Here is an 18632-nt window from a genome sequence, read left to right as displayed (position 1 = left end):
TATCTATCTATCTGTATATGTACACGTGTGTACCATGCATGTGCTTGGTGCCCTCAAAATAGAAGAGGGCACTGAGTCTTCTGGAACTGGAGTCATAGATGGCTGTGAGTCATTACGTGGGTTCTAGGCATCAAACCACATCCTTTACAAAAGCAACACAGGTTCTTAACCATTGAGATAGCTCTCCAGGACCTGGCCATGGTATTTTATCACAGTAGTGTAAACCTCAAGAAAGACATCCGGGATCCCCAGCCTGAGATGTAGACCTGAGCCATATATGTCTGCACACACCCTGCCCAGCTTTTAGATATCCCTCTCATCTGCTGCTTCACTTTTTGTGTGGTAGTACTGTGTGTGAACATCTATGGCTGAGTGATTATCCATTCTCAGCTTTCTCATGTACACTTGTGAGGCCAGGAAGGCAGTCATCCAAAATCCCCATTTACACAGACCCAAGCCCTCAGCTGTTCGAAAACCCTTGTTCCTGTAATATGAGAGAGGTCCAGCTCTTGTAGGGCCCTGAGCACCCAGTCAGGATTCTCTGGAGCATCTCAAGTGATGGGAGGAACAGAAATCCCCAGTGTAGAAGAAGAACCATTTTATTTAGTGATGAACATGGAATATTCATCAAGCCTGAGAAAGGAGGAGAGCAGGTTTCTTGAGAAGGTGGCCATACCATTTTCCAGGATATGGCTCCCCCTTCTGTGAGCCATGTAAGCTGGGCAGGAGGGAGTGGACAGAGCAGCAAGAAATGGTTCTGTTGGGAGAAGAATCAATCAGGAGGGAGACTGAGATCAGTGACTCTCGCTAGTACTGTCCTGTTAGGAATGCCCCTCTGAGAGACAAGAGCATGCTGAGACCCCAGGCTATCTCTATGGCTCCTTGTGCACGTGTTCGAGTGTGTGTTTGTTTAAACACAGGGACTAGGCTAGTGAGTCTGTATATGTGTGCCCTGTGGATGAAGGCTTGATGGTCATGTCTATGTGTTGGAATGTGTAACCATATCCACATATATTTCTCTTTGAAGCTGTATGTGGTTCTAGTCCATCTCCACATCTGCCAGTTATTCCAGGGACTAGGTGCATATCTGTGTGTCTATGTCCATGTTTGTCTCTTTTCTTGGATATCGCTATAACTTGGATCTAACATCTTTTCCCCAGACCCATGTGTTAAAGGCCTACTGCCCAGAGTGGTGCAGCTGGGAAAGCTATTGTGTGCGATGCTGTCCCAAGATCCTCACTTCCCTGTCCTAGACGGATGTCTAGCGCATCCGCAAATCCTGGAGAATGGGAATAGCATTTACCATTGCAGCAGAGATAGGTTCGTTCTTGGAAGGCTTAGGTCTTAATGACAAACTGTACTCCACGCAGCAGCGCATCTAGAAAAGAAATGGCTAAAGTTGTGATATGGAAGCGAAGGAGCCCAAGGAGAACGAGTGCTTCCTGAGGCTCTGCAGCACCAGCCATGCTCACCACACCTAGACATGTTGGGATGCATTAGTGCCCCCACCCCTCCAGCCAGTCCAGCTGCTTTCAGGTCAGGCTACGTAGGAAACAAACATTACCTCAAACTGGTCTGTACCATTCATGGAAACAAAGACTCCTCAATCAGGAGGGGCGTGGCTAGTAAGACCTGGCTGTTCCATGGTGCATAGGGACAAAATTTGTGGCAAACTAATGCTTCCTTAGAGGGAGAGGGGACTTGAAACAGCACTTACCAGCAACATCATGTGCTAGGGTGACGTCCAAGAGGCTGAGAACCCCATTGACCAGAGGACACACCTGACCCAGGGTAAAGAGGGGAGTTAGGCACAGGACCTCCTGCAAGGAGACCCTAGAAGAAGCAGCATGCTTACGGTGGAATATAGCCAGGAATACTTTCTATAGCCCATAAGATGCCAACCAAGGTGTTTGGAGGATTAGAAAGAATTAACACAGACAGCTGAATCATAGGACAGATGGATTGATGGATGGACAGTTTCAGACAGAGTAGCTCAGCCTAAGAACTCTAAGGTCCATGGAGTAGGGGGCTGTCACTTACCACACCCTGCACCAGGCCAGGAATGACTCTAGTCAAGATGTCTGTGAGGCTGTCTATAAGGTTTTGCAGGGGACCAAGTCTGGAAGAGAAAAGACATGGATGTGTCTCAGAGGTGTGGGGTTGGGCTGGACTATGCATACTTATAACTGAGACCAGGTCTTCCCCACTTCTGCCCATGGCAGACGAACAGCAAGGATGAAGAGAGTTATACCCAACCTAGCTGCGCATGCACAGGTAAGTGCAGAACAAATGCATGTCAAGAACAAGACTGCGGAATCCATGAGTGCATGAGAAGTACTAAGTATGTAGTTGTCATGGACACTTGATGAAACAATACACTCAAAACCCAATATGTGCTCAGTAAATTTGGGCCATGATATGGACAGGCCGTATACACTACGTATGCCTGGGCCTTCCAATGTGACAGGCAGCTGGAACAAGCAACTGAAATGGGCTCTACATCTAATACCTCTTCGTAGGATTCTAGTAATAATCTTATATATTCTTGTGTTATAGATAAACAAGGTGGGACCAAATTGGAGGAACACTGATCATGTTCATGTCAGAGGCTCTCTGAATCTCCCCATCAGGTTATAAAAGGTGGTCTTAAACCATATTCTATATGGCCTATCCAACATTAAATTGGTTATTTTGATTTAATAAGCATTTATTTTTCCATTTATTTATTTATTAATACACCTGCCTATACATCTGTCTCCTATCCACCAAACAATTTACCATCCACCCACTCACCCACTCATCTGTCCATCCATCTATCCATCCATCCATCCATCCACCCATCTATCCACACTTCCTCCCCATCACATCTTTCTTCTTATCCTCTTATTCATTCATCCTTCCTTTGTTCCATCTTTTACCCAACTATATCTGGGCAGGAGAAGCCCATCTTTTGGCCTTACCTATTAAGCAAGGAGATACGCAAGCTGCCAGGAGGGTATATACAGTCACCAATGACCAGGCGACTCCTCCCATAAGAATCTCTCACAGCATAGACTTCTGCAGTGACATCTAGCTTCACAGATAGCTCCAACAGACTTCCAACCACCAGTCTGTCAAGAAGGCAGAAACAGCTCTGTTGGCATCTGGCCTCTCACATTTCAAGGTGGAGTGTTTCTTCTTGGCAGGAGTGTCAGGTTCATCTTGCTTCATTTTGCCACAGTGATATTGATCTCTATTCCCATTAGGGAAAGTCAAGGCTCAGAGGGGTCAAGTGTGTTTTCCATATGACCTGAGTTTGTTCAACACAATGTCAAATAAGTAAGGTTCAAGGGTCAGGCCTTTGCAGCTTTCCATAGCCAATTCCCTTTGTGAGTCATCCCCCATCCCTACCCGCCTTGGGACCTACTCACGTGTTCACTCTGAGATCAAAGCCCAGTGGGATGGTGACATAGAGGCGGTGGAAATCATAGCTCTGCACAAGACCAATTTCCAGTAGCTGGGGATTAGTGACTCTTATGCTGGTCAGGGAGAAACAGTAGCATGTTAAGCTCAGACCTGGGGGCCATCTTTAACTAAATGTACTCATCATAGAGGGTGAGCTGGCCACCTGAGATGAGGAAGATGTGAGGACAGTCGTGGAATCAGAACCACCTTGTGTTCTGAGCCACATCCCTATCATTTCCATCTTCCTTCTGAATCAGATCCCAACATACATGGATCTCTGTTTATTTCAACTCTAGGAGATATTTGAGGAAAGGGACTTAGTAGACTAGTTGAGAGCTCTTCAAAGAAAGAGGCTGACTTTTAAGTTGGTAGGAGGATTAGTAATTGGATATGTGGGAGGATGGATGGAAGTGAGAATGGTTAGATGAAAGAAAGGATGGATACATTGACAGATGTATTGTCAGTACACATAGAGAAGATACGTGGGCAACCAGAATAAATCCTGCATAAGGGGCATGATGGAAATTATTCAACCTGTCATGACCTTTAAGATGTAGGAAGTTGGAAAGAATGCAGAAGGGTGGGAGGAAGCCTTCTCTGACCCATCCATGGCGTCCTATTCACTGCCCCTGGTCTTCTCCAGAGTCTTGCTCTCCACCTCACAGATGGAGAAATCAAAGCCAGGAGACCAGGTGCCTGACCGCAGGTCATCCAGCACTGAAGTCTGTCTGACTATCTCTAGGTCAGGAAGCAAAGGCCTAGGAGGCTAGGAATCTTGGCAGTGGCTTGGGTTCAGTCTTACTAGACTTGGGTTTGGGTATCTGGTCATTGCGATAAGTTCCCCATTGTGGCTTTGTGCCTGGGAAGCTGTCATGGGAAGGACCAAGTCAGGTCTCAGGCACAGGTGATACAGATGGAGAGGGTAGCCTATGACCGTTCATATTCCCTTGCTGGGATGAACACAGTGAGTGGCAAACCTTAGGGCTTCTCTGAGATAGATTCCTGACTGCATCACCCTAGCTATGTTAGCACAGGCACATGTCTGTGCCTCAGTTTTTTCCATCTGAGAACTGGGGATTATGAAGCTGACATGGAAGGCTTGTCCCAGGGATAATAGCTTCTGCTGGGGCCCAGGATGTGCCTTAGGACTGGGGGCCACTACAGGGGCAAAAGGGCCACTGTCCCTACCAGCGTGAAGAGAGGCCTGGGGATGACCCATGCCTCCACCCTCAGCCCATCCCTCTCCCTCTGTTTGGCTGTTTTGGACTGGCAGGTCTTCAATCACTGGCAGGGATAAAATTCCTACTTTAGGTAACTCACTCAAGGATGTTGTTCAAGAGAGGGATTGATGAAATCACTTTTCCAAGCACACCAACCAGGCCACCGGCATTGCTTCCTGTAGGTCTCACATAGTTTAAGAGTGGTATGTGTTCCAGAAAGCTCAGAATCCCTCCGGAAAGCAGGCCGTGTCTGAAAGCTACGAAGCAGAGAATCTCAGGGGTTATATCTGCTAACTCTAGGGCAGAGGTTCCTAACCTGTGGGTGAAGACCCCCTTGGGTATTTGTGGTGAAGACTTTGCCTAAGACCATCAAAAACCACAGATATTTACATTATGATTCATAACAGTGGTAAGGTTACCGTTATGAAGTAATAACAAAGATAATTTTAAGGTCTGGGGTCGCCATAACAGGAGGAACTGTATTAAAGAGTTGCAGCATTAGGAAGGCTGAGAACCGCTGCTCTAGAGCCTCAGACCCCCTTTCTCACCAATGATTCCTTTCCTATGACTGAGAAGTTGGATAGTCTAGAGCATCTATGTGGAAGCGCGCACACACACACACATACCTGGAAGAGACTGTCAAAGACTCACCATCTCTGAAGTTTCTATCAAGATGGTCTGAAGGATATGTAGACACGACTGGAGTCACTCCGTAGTAGGGCAGGGTCTGGCCCACGTGCAAGGACCGGCAGTGACCCATGGACATGGGCAGATCTTGGCCCAGGGGATAGGGCAGTCCTGCCAGCTGGGCTGTGCTCTGGGCCAGCAGCCCACAGAGGACAATGAAGCTCCCAGCTAGAAACATCTCTATTGGTGTCTGCAGGCAGAATGACAAGTTCTCTGTCGTATGGGTATTAGAGGATTCTCTGCACTGTGTACCCTGTCTCCAGGGGATGGGATTGCCATGACTCCCCCAAGAACCCCAGGGGCTGGTAACTAGCAATAATAGCTAAGACACTGTCATCAGTAGTCTGTCCCAGGCCACAGGCTGATGGGTTCAGCCACCAACTTCATCTTTGTGACATCCTCAGATGTGGGCACAGACAACCCCTACTGCATGGTTGGAGCAGAGGTCTAGCGACTCTAGGCAGTTTTCCCAAGGTCACTAGTTGCAGCTGTGAGAGGCTCTGAAGCTGTTCCTGCCTGACCCAGAAGCTTCTGTTTAACTAAGTGACCATCAGGTTTACTCTGGGGCTGTGGGATGTGACTGTGGTGGTTTGACCCATTGACCTCAGCCCTGTTCTTCAGTGTGGATGACGAGGATCCTGCATGGCAGAGGCTGAGGACCTGACCTGCTCCACCCTCATCTCTGCCCAGGGATGGTTCTTTGGTCTGTTTTTCAGGCCATGATGGCTTGTGGATACCATCAAGAGCCCAAAAGTTCACATAGCCACAGGCAGCCTCTCACCCAGTGATGGTAACCTTGTTAAATTGTCTTCTCTGGAGTTTCTACTTAGGGCATATGGAGTGAGCTCACTGTTCTATCAATGTTGCCCTCTGTAGGAAATGGCCAGTGCTTTCCCTTGATAAGAGTGTTAGTGTTTGTTTTTGCTATTAGGTCCCCAGTGACAACACCATCTGGCAGGAGTAAGACCCCAGCCTCCTGCTACCCAGAGTGGTGTAGCAGAGGATTGGGTCAGGTCTTACCTGAGTCTCAAGGTCTCAGTGGCCGTCCTGGGCTCCTCTTCTACCTGTTTCTGCTGAGAAGGAGATAGCTTCTTTTATAGAACAGGAATCAGGAAACGTGAGATTAGATGATGGGCTTCTAGATAATCCCGAATACGGCAATCGGCTCGTGTCTCTCAGGATTCTGCAAAGTGAGTAATTACCAATCACAGATGAGTCAAGTCAGCTGTTTGTCCACAAGCTAAGCAAGAAAACTCGATATGGCAGGTTATTAAAGACTTCATGGTCCCGTGCATAAGGCTTAGGTTGGAGATCCATGCTCATGAGTATCAGGGAGATCAGGTTTGGAATGTGAGGGGAGCAGCCAGGGTAGCTGAGCCAGGAACTCCATTCTTAGCTCCCCGTCTCATCCTTCCCTGGTCTTGTTCTTTTTCTTCATTTGGTGATATTTTGCTCATACTACATGTGGCCTTCTCAGTTCTGAGCTACCTCTCAATTCTATAAACATGTGTGTGTAGATGTGTGTGTGTGCACATGTATATGTGTAGCTCTTCACACTGCTTCTTGTTTACAGAGGAGAAAACTGAGGTCTGGTTAGGACAAGTGACCCAGAAAGGACAGGGCAGAGCCAGAAGTCATAATAGCATGCAAACAATGGCAGCACCGAACATGTGCCAGGTCTCCAGAATCCTGTGGGTGGAGACAAGCTTTTACCATAAGAACTGGGACTTAAGCATGAGGTGGCAGCAGGACAGAGGGACATTCATACTTGGTCTTTCTCCAGTCAGTATGTTGAGAGATGGAGACGGCCTCCTGACATTTGCTTGCCCTTTGATTTCCATCATCATGCCTCCCACTTCTAATAAATATTTATTTGGGGAGATAGCTTATTATCTGTGGAGATAGCTTATTGGTTAAGAGTGTTTATGGTTTTTGCAGAGGACTCAGGTTTGGATCCTGGCACCTATACCCCATAAACTCTAGCTCTAGCAAATCTGATGCCTAAGCTTTTTTTCTGGCATATGCACACATATGATGCACATAATCACATAAGCATGTATGTTTATATATTATATCATTCATGCATATATTCCCACATATCTGTGCATGTGGGTTATGGTGTATATACACACAGGTGTTTGGATACTCATAGAGACCAGAAGAGGGTATTGGAGCTCTTGGAGCTGAAGTTACAGAGGTCTGGGAACTGCTCAATGTGAGTATTGGGATTTGTATACATCATCTCATATATTGGTTTTGTTCCTTTAGCAAATCTGGACTAATACAACAGCACATGCTTTTTCCCTCTCCCTCTCCCTCTCCCTCTCCCTCTCCCTCTCCCTCTCCCTCTCCCTCTTTCCTTTCTCCTGGCCTAGTTTACAGAAATATCTGCCTACGTCTTTCAATATCTAACTGTGTGAGTGTGTGGCTGGGCAGCAAGTGGCCTCTTTGGTCCTTGTACTTAGGTTGGAAGTGAGTGGACTCTAAATCCTCATTTCTCATTATCTTCTCTACTTTTTATAGCTAAATGAACTTTCTTCTTAATTATTGGGGATGGAGGGTCAAGGATCTCTGGACTGGGGCAGAAGAGATGATTTAGCAGCTAAGAGCACTTACTGCTCTGGTGGGAGACCTAGGTTCAGTTCCCAACACCTATCGTGTTGGCCAACTTAACAACCATCTGTAACTCAGGCTCCAGATAATCAGATATTGTGTCCTGGCCTATGTGGGCAACTGCACTTATGTATACAGATGCATACCTCCCACATACATAATTACACATTTAGGAAATATCTGATCTCTCATGAATGTGCTACTCATGTTCCTTCTGCCCTAGACTTCCTCCTTTGGCTTTGCCCTCTGGTTCTTGCTTCTATTACTGCCTTTTCCCCAGGTTCAGGTTCCTGGGGCTGGAAGCCTGCAACATTGCAGGGGGTCCTAAGAGTTGCCCTCTTAGGGTGTCCTCTTTGTGTTTTTATGTCAGTGGAGATATCAGACAGCTCTTTAGACTGTCTTCAGCAGATGGTCCATAGCAATCCTTTCTGTTTAACATCCCCATAGTAACACACTCATCTTGTCAGAGCCACAGCTGGGATTCACCTGCATCTGCCTACAGATTTTTCTATATACTTCTTTTTGGTTAAAAGCAGTCATTGGAAGCATCAAAGCACATAACTGATAGGCCAACCAACCCAGGAACCAGATATCTGATTTTTCATGATAATAATTACAGAAGGCTCATTTGTTCAGAAGACATGTAATAAGTTGTGCCAACAGACATTTAAAATTCTTATCATGTGGCAGTGATGCACATTGTTCAGAGCTGAACTGAGCCAGAGCTGGCCGGGTTCTGTCTCAGCTGCCTACAGATGAGGCAGGATGCCAGTGGTCACTGGAGCTATGAAGAGCCTATTCCCAGCCGGTGATAGGACTGGACTGAAAATACAGCAAGCCCTGGGAAGCCAACTAGGTTTTCATTCCAGAAGGCACTGAGGGGTCTGGACATGGGTAGGCTTAGAGATGTAAACAGCACCGTGAGCCCCAACCTTCGGAGTCTTTTTGCTTTTCTTGCCCAAGACCTTAAAAGACAGACTACACTTGGATCCTCGGCCCTTCCTAGAATGCTCTGCCTTCTGAGCCTATGAGCCTGTCTTTGGATGACTTGCTGGGTCCCCCCCCCCCAAAAAAAAATTCTTATCATGGTTGAAAAGTCTAGCTAACCCAGAGTCCAAGCTTGACGTTTTGCTTGTCATCCAGGAGACATCGACTGTTCCCAGAACTTGGAGCAGCACAGTGAGAACAGCTTCCTCTGTGACCTTCTTTTGGGGCTAGAGTGAACGTCGTCATCACCCCAAGAATAAATTCTTCATGTAGGTATTGTCTGTCTTTGGTCCCTTTGCAATTAGACCAGTCAGGTGCCAATACCTTCACAATGTTCCATTATGTTGCACAGGGCTGTGGTTGTTTGAATGTAAGGGTTCCCCATAGGCTCATGTATCTGAGCACTTGACCTTGGTTGGTGGCACTGCTTCAGGTTACAGAACTTTAAAGAGAGAGATCCTTGTTTGAGGAAGTACATCCCTGGAAGTGGGCCTTGAGATTCTGTACCTTCATCTTACTTGCAATTCATTTTCTTCAATCCTGCATGTTGTAAGAAATGTGATCAGCTGGTTTCCTGCCCCAGCTGTCTGCTGCCATGCCACTTCCCCCTTATCCCCAGCATCACAGACTCTCCTTCTGTAGCCAAAAGTCAAAACAGACTTTTGCCTGTAAGTTGTCTTTGGTCATGGTATGACAGAAGCCAACTAGGAAAAGCTATGGTAAGCAAGTGAGTTTCCTGGAGATGGCCCACCATTTTATATGACTGCAATGAGTGCATTCTGGAGAGGCACAGCCTTTCCTGCCACTATCACATAGCCTAATGATTCCTCAGACTACTCTATTGGGCAAATTTCCTGCAGGTTAACACGAAGATAAACTTTCATGAATTAATGCTGTTTAGATGAACTGATGACTTCATAACATTCTTGATTTGATTCAAATAATTTTAAGAAGATGATGGTTTTAGTTGCTTTGCCAGAAAATGTAATAAAAATAGAATGTGCCCCCTCCTCATAGAACTTATAATGAGCTTATAGAATGAAACACTGCTTTGAACTTAGTATCGCCATCCTTCTGTAACTCCCCCTTTGTGTAACATTTTATCTATGAGGTAATTTTATAAAGAACATTTGTCTAAGAAGGTATAAGAAGGTCAGAGACAAGGGATAAAGTGTGGCATTTGGGGCTCAGCTCCATCCACCAAATGTATATATGTTTGTCTATATGTATGTATATACATACATACATGTATAGGTGTATGTGCACGAGTGTAAGTGTGCATGAACACTTGTGGAATTGTTGAGACAGGTGGTTGAGTCTGGTCAAAGTGTGTGAATGTCTGTGTGTTTATGTGTGTGCTTGAATTCTCCCTTTCTTCCTCTTCTCTGTTCACAGTTAATGAACTTCAAGCCTCTTGCCTGGCCAGCAGGGGGCGCTTGAGCCAGAGAGAAGCTAAGCATTTTTTCATAATCCCCTGCTGCTAGCAGCAGGAGTTAATCACCAGAAGTCAGCTGCTTTTGGCCACAGACTAGCAAAGAATTAAAGAAAGAAAATTTAAGCTACTTTCCCCCTTCTCCCCAGTCATCAACACCATTCCTCACTGCCCGCCTCAGCATCTGTGGCTGGCCTGCATCAGTGGCATTGCATCACAGCATCAGAAATGTAACTAGAGCAAGGACTTCACAGTTTTCCTCACTAACACCATCATCGTAGTGGGTGATGTTTGGATGCTGCAGCTCATGGAACAAACTCATTTCCGAAACAACCACATTTCCCAGCTTCTACCCTGGAGTGGTGGTCAAAGTCCCAGAGCTCCATCTCTGCCTCCTCAAGGCTGGGAGTACAAGTACGTGCAATCATGCTAAGTTTTGTGTATGTGAATGTGTATGTGTGTGTGTTTATGTATATAGGTGTGTGTGTATTTATGTATGTGTATCTGTTTATGCATGTGTGTATGTACGTGTGCACATGCATGTGAATGTGTATGTGTGCATGTGTATCTGTGTTTATGTTTGTGTGTGTATGTTTATATGTGTATCTGTGTGTCTGTGTATGTGTTTATGTCAGTATATGTCTCTGTGTCTATTTGTGTGTGTTTATGTATATGTATGTTTGTGTGTGCATGTGTGTGTTTATGTGTGTATCTGTGAGTCTCTGTGTGTGTTTATGCCTGTGTATGCTTCTATGTCTATTTGTGTGTGTTTATGTGTATGTATGTTTGTGTGTATATGTGAGTGTGTGTATGTATGTGCATGTGTATGTATGTGTATGAAGCTGGAAAATAAGATTCAGTTCATGTAAGGCAAGACAGATTTGCAAGGCAAGCACCTTACCTCCTGAGCCACCTCCCAGTCTTTCCATCTTTTAGACTTACCTATGTATTTGTCAGGTGTTTGTTTGTTTTTTTTTTTCACATTGTGGAATGATTTTATTGGTAATTAGCACATCTGTCAATCACATTCTGTTTTACTTTGAAATGCATGATGCATCATTATGAACCACAGTCTCTGTGGTATTGAGTTGTATAGCTTCCACTATTGAGTTCACAGCATCTCCAGGTTTGCTGTCAGTACACTGCCTAATTTGTTTAAATGGAAAATGAGTGTTAAGCCTTTATTACTGGATGCCATTCTGTTGATATATCATCTTCTTTTATCAATTATAGTGGTAAATTAAGTTGAGAAAGTTTTCTTACTTCCTTTTTAAAAATTGGATATTTTCTTTATTTACATTTCAAATGTTATCCCCTTTCCCGGTCCCCCGGTCCCCTCACTCCTGGAAACCCCCTATCCCATCCTCCCTCCCCCTGCTTCTATGAGGGTATTCCTCCATTCACCCATCCACTGCCACCTCCCCGCCCTCGATTCCCCTACACTTGGGTATCTAGTGAGCCTTCATAGGACCTCTCCTCCCATTGATGCCTGTCGGGTGTTCTTTATTTCTCATCATGACTTCCACTATGGCCAACTCCCCTTCCCTTTGAGCCTGAAGGACCCCGTCAGAGCATGCTTGTCAGTGTCCAGTTCTCTCAGTTATTTTTATTTTTATTTTTATTGTTTCTGTTTTTTTTTTTCTTCCTGGAAAAACACCAACATTAACTTACACCAGACAGGGAAGCTGCAGCTGACCAAAGTTGATAAGTTGAGGAGAGACTGCTACAAAACATTTAGGCAGAAGTGATTAAAGTTTGGCAGGTATGGTAGAATGCCTGTCTGTCTGGGAGCACACAGAGAGACATAGTCTAAAGGAAAGGTTCTCCTATAGTTTCTATTGTATATAGTGCTGAGGCTAGAACAAGGCCTGCCACATGCTACCCAACACCCCAGTACTAAGCTGCATCTCATGCCCCTTCTTCCCTCTTGGTTATGGTCTTTCCTCTAAAACCCACAGCTTAGGTTCATAAGCAAACAGCTCACCTAACTCAGAGTGCTTCTCAACTCCAGGAGTTTGGGGGTTCTTTCTTATTGACTCCTGCCATAGTGTTGATATTCTCTATTTGCAAGACATTGTCTTGATTGGAGGTATGTCACTGCGGGTAGGTGTCAAGGTTTCAAAAGCCCATGCCAAACCCAGTCCAGTCTCTCTGTCTCCTGAAACATTTGGATGAGTTGTGAGCCACTGCTCCAGAGCCATGCTTGGGTACTGCTCCAGAGCCTGCTGCCATGCTTCCTGCCATGACGATCAAGGTCTCATCTTCTGAAACCCATAAGTTGCTTTGGTCACCGTATTTAAAGACAGCAATAGAACAGTGATAGAAACAGTTTCTTAGATCCGTGTTTATTGAACAAATTCAAAAGAGAAATTTAAGTCTTTGTGTCTGGGGAATCATCAGTTACTTTTCAAATGTAGGATCACATTTCCTTGTTTCTTTGTGTGTCTCAGACCTTTTAAAAATAAAACAATTATTATTATACTTCACATGTGTGAATGTTTTATCTGTATATGCTTATGTGCACCACATGTACACAATGCTAATGGAGGCCAGAAAAGGTCATCAGATCCCTGGAACTGGAGTTACAGGTGGTTGTGAGCCACCATGTGGAGGCTGGGAACCAAAATCAGGTCCTTCATAAGAGCAATAAGTGTTCTTAACCAGTGAGCCATTTCTGCAGCTCCTGACTTGTATCCCCGTGCCTTGTATTTAAAAATATAATACAACCACTTTGGAAATTGGATTATTCCTCCTTTCCAGAGTTTTCTTTTTTGTTGTTGTTACTGTTGTTTTAGATATTGTCTAATGACTTTTCCCAACTAATTCTGTAAGCTTCTGTTCTTTGTAGTGTGTGGCTTCTTAGTCGTATTGAGAGAGACAGTCTTTTGCATACTGTGTTTTGACTCTTTGGTTGGCCAGGGTAAGAATAAGTCTCAGGCCTGGGACACTTTTCATACTTAAAAATTTTTTTTTTAAAACTTGCATTGGTGATTTGCCTGCATGTTTCCAAGCATGCCAGATTCCCTGGAACTGGAGTTACAGACAGTTGTGAGCTGCCATGTGGTTGCTGGGAATTGAACATGTGTCATCAGGGAGAGCAGTCAGTGCTCTCAACCACTGGGCCATCTCTCCCAACCACATCTATGCTTATGGTGGTGGTGCCTCTGCTCCATGCCGTTGCCTGCAGCAGCTTACAGACTTCCTTTTCCTCTTTGGGCTCTGCACTCATGTAAAACTGGACTCTTGGATTTCATTAGGAGCTTGTGTGGAGCAGAACTGGAGTCTGTTAAAAAGGAGATCATTAAGAGAGACACATGGGAGTTATGAGACGAGGAGGCATTCAGGATAAAAAGCGAGGCATACTCAAGGACTTGGGGCCTCCAGGCAGAGCCAGACTTCATTATCCGTATAACTGCCATGTAGACAATTCTGGTGGGTTTTGAAATTTTTTATTTGAAGGGTTGCCAAGGAATTGAAATGAGGTAATAGAGTGGTTTCTGAGATGCAGCAGACAAGATTATGGTGAATCAATAACACCATAGATCCCAGGGATGCCTGAGTTAAGTATATCATCGTGTGTACAAAAGCTCACAGTGTTCTTTTGTGAGATTCTCCAAAACGCCCAGGAAAGCAGTGGGGCTCTACTTGATGCTGTGTACACCCAGGCCTTAAACATGATTATTGATATTCTAGCATTCTCACCTGAGAATATTTCTATATAAAAGACAGTTTGTCTCTACACAGAAACTATTACCTGTGCTGGAATTACTCTCAGCTGTGGAGAGGTTTCAACCATACGTCCGAGCAAGGAGTAGCTTTTCCTTCCCACAGTCCACAACTCCCCCATCTTTCTGTCCTGCCTCATATCCCATGAGGACACAGCACCCATGCTATGCATGGGAACCCTTCTGGTTTAGATTGCTCTTCACTCTGCTTCAGTGTCTACATTAATGGCTTTAGCTGTGCCCCCAGCTTCCAGATTTGCAGACTCCACAAGGGAGGGATAGGAGCCTTTGTGGCACAGCAGTGGCATGCATGGCTAATTGCTGGTGTGGTCTCTCCCTTCCTCTCCCATGTGTGTAAAGCAGTTGTGACACATCATCCTGACCTCTTGACTGGATGAGAAGCACCCGTATGATTAGTGAAGTGCATCCATATGTCTGTGAAGGCCATTCCAGAGACTTCTAAGGAGGGAAGAGACCCAACCTTAGTGTGGATAGGCTGGGAGTCATCACTGGGTGATGGAAAGACATCTGTTAGCCGAGCCATGCTTCCTCTGTTTCCTGATCACTAGGTGTTGGGCTGCTCTACACAGCTGTATCATCTCCACTATGATGCACTGAAACCTCAGAAATTGTGAGTCTCTGAAACTGTGAGCCTAAATAAATCTCACTAATTTGTTCAGATGCTTGCCAATGCCTAGAAACTAACCCAGCATTGTCCCAGCCATCACCTGATCCTCCTGTGTCTTCCTTGAAGATGCCATTGGGTAGAAGTGTTTAAATTCTGCTCTTGGGGTTGGTGACCAGATGTGGTGTTCTGTTCTGCCACGGACCACCCTGGTTGGGTAGGGGTTGTCCCCTGGGATGAGGCTAGGTGGGTAAGGATCCAGCCGTGACAAATATAAAAAAAACACAGAGGCAATTTGAATCTGAATGTATTTTGCAGCTCTCAAGCAAGGGTTTTTATACATTAAAAACAACAACACACATTACAACTCTTAGAAGATGTGTTTAGTGAAGCAATCGTGAATACCATCATTATCATTTGTCACAGTAAAGCATAAAAATCATCCAAGCATTACAACTCTGAAAAGATGTATTCAGTGAATCACAAACAGAACCAGTGGCATAATTCCAAGAGCAGGTTAATAAATCTTTATGATCAATTATTGTTTAACATCTAATGCCTGATTTTTAAAATAAATCTTCAATGCATAAATTTAAACTACTTTAAGGCTTCCTTTATCATATACCAAAGCCCACCTCTGATGACACATGTGTAGCCATATGAAATTTTATTGTTGGGAAAGTTTTTATCTATCATAATACTATTACATAATTTTGTAAGTGATTTATGAAGTAAAGCGTTGGTTTCCCCAGAGATAAGGTCATGTTAGTGGCCCCATCTCTAGGGATGGTTTCATACCCATTATTCTCATTTAAAATCTTGGCCTAGGCTACCAGGAACATGCCATAAATAAGAAAAGGAATAAGAGAAAGCAAAACAGATAAATTGCCATGAGAACTACGGCACAATATTTTGTTTTGGCTAAGAGTTCCACAACTGGTTCCAGGAGGCCTCTTTCTTTTGAAATTTTTACCTCAGTCTGTGGAACTTGTCACACAGATTCTACTGGAGTTGGTGCAGCACTGTTCAGCAGTCTGGCACAATTAGCAGGATTACCAACAGGACAAGCCATGGCACTGTCAAATGGTTAGGCCATTGCTCCAAGCTAGGGTCAGCAGTGTGGGGGAGGGTGATGGGCTGGCTGAAGTGCTGGCGATCCTTTGGCTTTACAGGGGAAATATGGGGGGCACGGACTCTCATCACATCCCAGATGATGCCTGGAGCAGGCAGAGGGTCCCCAGCAGGGAACTCTCCTTGATCTGAATTGCTCAAGGTCCTCCTGGTGAGTTCTGTTTGTCATACATTGATTGATGAATGACTTACAGTCTGAATGAGGATGAGACTTAAAATCAGGTTATTTTCTGAGGAAGAGATTTGACAGTGAAATAGCAGATATGGGCAAAAGGCCAGAGAAACCTCACACCACAGCCTGATTGGTACTACACTGATAAGAACACACCTCAGGCTGAATGGAGCTCTCAGGGACAAGACCAAGTGAACTCGTTACCCTGTAAAGGAGGAAGCAGATTTTTCCTGTGGCTTTTGCATATTGTTGCTTCCATGACAAGATTTTCCAGTTTCCTTAGGAGACAATGGAAACTGGTAACATCAGGTAGTTTGGGGATACTTTGCTGACCCAGCTTATGGGTGGGGCCTTTATGGTGGGGTTTTGAGTGCTGGTGACTACAGTTCCTGTTGCTGAGTGCATCATAGCTCAGACTGTTTGTGGAGCAGAACACCACCAGCACCTGAGGGAATATGCCTGCTCATAGTTAGGGATTTGAGCCATATGAGGAGCCCTAGTATGTTAGTCAGCAAAAAGTATGCTGGAGGGAAGTGAGATACTTCCTTTGCTTATCCAGTACTTACTGATGCAGGAATGGCACAAACAACCTTGTTACTATGGAAACGGTGCTTTAGTATACAAGATTTCCAGGGTGTGGAGCCTGCAGTGGGCTACAACAAACCAGATGCCTTTGGTCCTGAGATGGCAGACACCATCACTGTTTCCCCCACTAGAGATTAATATGCTGTTATTGGCTTGGTTAGTGCCATTTTCTCCATCTCTTTATGAGGCAGGGATGTATGCCTACCTCTTACTGCCTGTAAAGTACTTCTGAATGAAGCTTCACACCTCTGCAGCATGCTACCTCCAGGTGGGGTTTGACCTTCAACAAGCTCAGGACCGGGAAAGTTCTAGTCACCCAGTATATTGACGACATCCTGAGAGTGGGGCACCCTGAAAAACCAGAATCAGCACTGACTTTACTCCTTATCTAAACTAAAAGCCAGATAATGTCCGGGGTCTTGAATAGTTGGCACATTTCCTAGGGGTCGCATGGACAAGAAGCCAAACGCACATCTCCCAAACAATTGAACAAATGTTTGTTTGTTTATTTATTTTATTAGATATTTTCTTTATATACATTTCAAATGCTATCCTGAAAGTTCCCTATACCCTCCCCCTGCCCTACTCCCCTACCAACCCACTCCCCCTTCTTGGCCCTGGCATTCCCCTGTACTGGGGCATATAAAGTTTGCAATACCAAGGGGCCTCTCTTCCCTGTGATGGCCGACTAGGTCATCTTCTGCTACATATGCAGCTAGAGACACGAGCTCTGGGGGTACTGGTTAGTTCATAATGTTGTTCCACCTATAGGGTTGCAGACCCCTTCAGCTCCTTGGATGCTTTTCTACCTTCTCCATTGGGGGCCCTGTGTTCCATCTTATAAATGACTGTGAGCATCCACTTCTGTCTTTGCCAGGCACTGGCATAGCCTCATATGAGACAGCTATAACAGGGTCCCTTCAGCAAGGTCTTTCTGGCATATGCAATAGTGTCTGGGTTTGGTGGCTGATTATGGGTGGGGTAGTCTCTGGATAGTCCATCCTTTCATCTTAGCTCCAAACTTTGTAACTCCTTTCGTGGGTATTTTGTTCCCTATTTTAAGGAGGAATGAAGTATCCACCCATTGGTCTTCCCTCTTCTTGATCGAACAAATGTTTTTGTCCTTGGTGATATTCACTAATATGGGCATGGACTGAAGAGATAGCTCAGCAGGAAATGGTGCTTGCAACCAAGCCTGATGATAAGACTAGGGGTTTTAAGAACTAAGGACTACATGTCGTCTACCTAGGTGCCTTTTTCTTTGTTTTCCCCTAATCAAGGTGGCTTGCAAAAACGCCCATTTTGAATGATGCCTTTTGTGGAAGCAGGCCTTGGAAGACATTCAACAAGGCCCATACATTGTCTTTAAGGCTTCTGGGACTGCTGGCCCAGTGACACTGCAGGTGCCCATATCTTTTGCTTATGCTGATTGGTGCTTATGGCAATAGGAAACTGTCCCTGGGGTACACAGTTTCTAGGCTGTTGGACACATAGGTTGCCTGAAGTGACTTTCATACACATATCTTCAAATGGCAGCTCTTTACTTGCTACTCGGTACTGAAAGAGACGGTATATCTTATAGTAATGCTGTGACCTGAACTGCTTTCACTTGATTGGAGCTCCACCAATACAAATGGACAGACTCAACAGAACTCCATCTTCAAAAATGAATCGGCACATGCAAGACTGGCCCAGCCAGGATCACTAGGGTCTAGTAGACTCCATAATCAAATAGCCAGCTCACCAGGAGGAACTGAACAGCCAGATGTGGTCCAAGATTCAAATATGTCCCCTGATGTACTGATAATTCTGCAAAACTAATGGCCAATGGGAACCAGTGGACCCAGGCGGCTTCCAACCTTGGTGAATATGCTTCTTATGAGTGAGTCAGTTCTCTTTCAGATTGACCTGCTGGGGCCTTGTACAAGGACTGAACCCAGAGCAATGGCTGCCCACTGTCTTATCTAATGCACCTTACCTTCATCTATATCACTTGCTCTCACAGAACAAG

The 18632-nt window shown here is 45.1% G+C and overlaps 1 protein-coding gene across 1 annotated transcript; it reads right to left on the bottom strand.

Moving 5' to 3' along the window:
• Positions 1–582: 582 nt before the first annotated feature.
• Positions 583–6422, bottom strand: Bpifa5 (BPI fold containing family A, member 5). The gene is made up of 9 exons (NM_025990.4): positions 6372–6422; positions 5316–5541; positions 4765–4921; positions 3411–3518; positions 2961–3110; positions 2041–2119; positions 1718–1781; positions 1304–1378; positions 583–757 (listed from the first exon to the last, which is right to left on the bottom strand). Exons 2-8 carry the CDS (start codon positions 5527–5529, stop codon positions 1338–1340), a joined length of 813 nt encoding a protein of 270 aa, NP_080266.2. The 5' UTR covers positions 5530–5541; positions 6372–6422; the 3' UTR covers positions 583–757; positions 1304–1337.
• Positions 6423–18632: the final 12210 nt, after the last annotated feature.

Source organism: Mus musculus, chromosome 2 (assembly GCF_000001635.26).
Source record: "Mus musculus strain C57BL/6J chromosome 2, GRCm38.p6 C57BL/6J".
NCBI lineage: Eukaryota > Metazoa > Chordata > Mammalia > Rodentia > Muridae > Mus > Mus musculus.
This window is presented reverse-complemented; position numbering and strand designations above follow the sequence as displayed.

Excerpts from the sequence above, each read along its gene's own strand:
- Bpifa5 (NM_025990.4), bottom strand. The coding sequence starts at position 5,529 with ATGTTTCTAGCTGGGAGCTTCATTGTCCTCTGTGGGCTGCTGGCCCAG. Across the intron at positions 2,120-2,960 it reads CGTATCTCCTTGCTTAATAG|ACTTGGTCCCCTGCAAAACC; the intron begins GTAAGGCCAAAA and ends TTTCTCTTCCAG. Across the intron at positions 1,379-1,717 it reads CCTAGCACATGATGTTGCTG|ATGCGCTGCTGCGTGGAGTA; the intron begins GTAAGTGCTGTT and ends TTTCTTTTCTAG.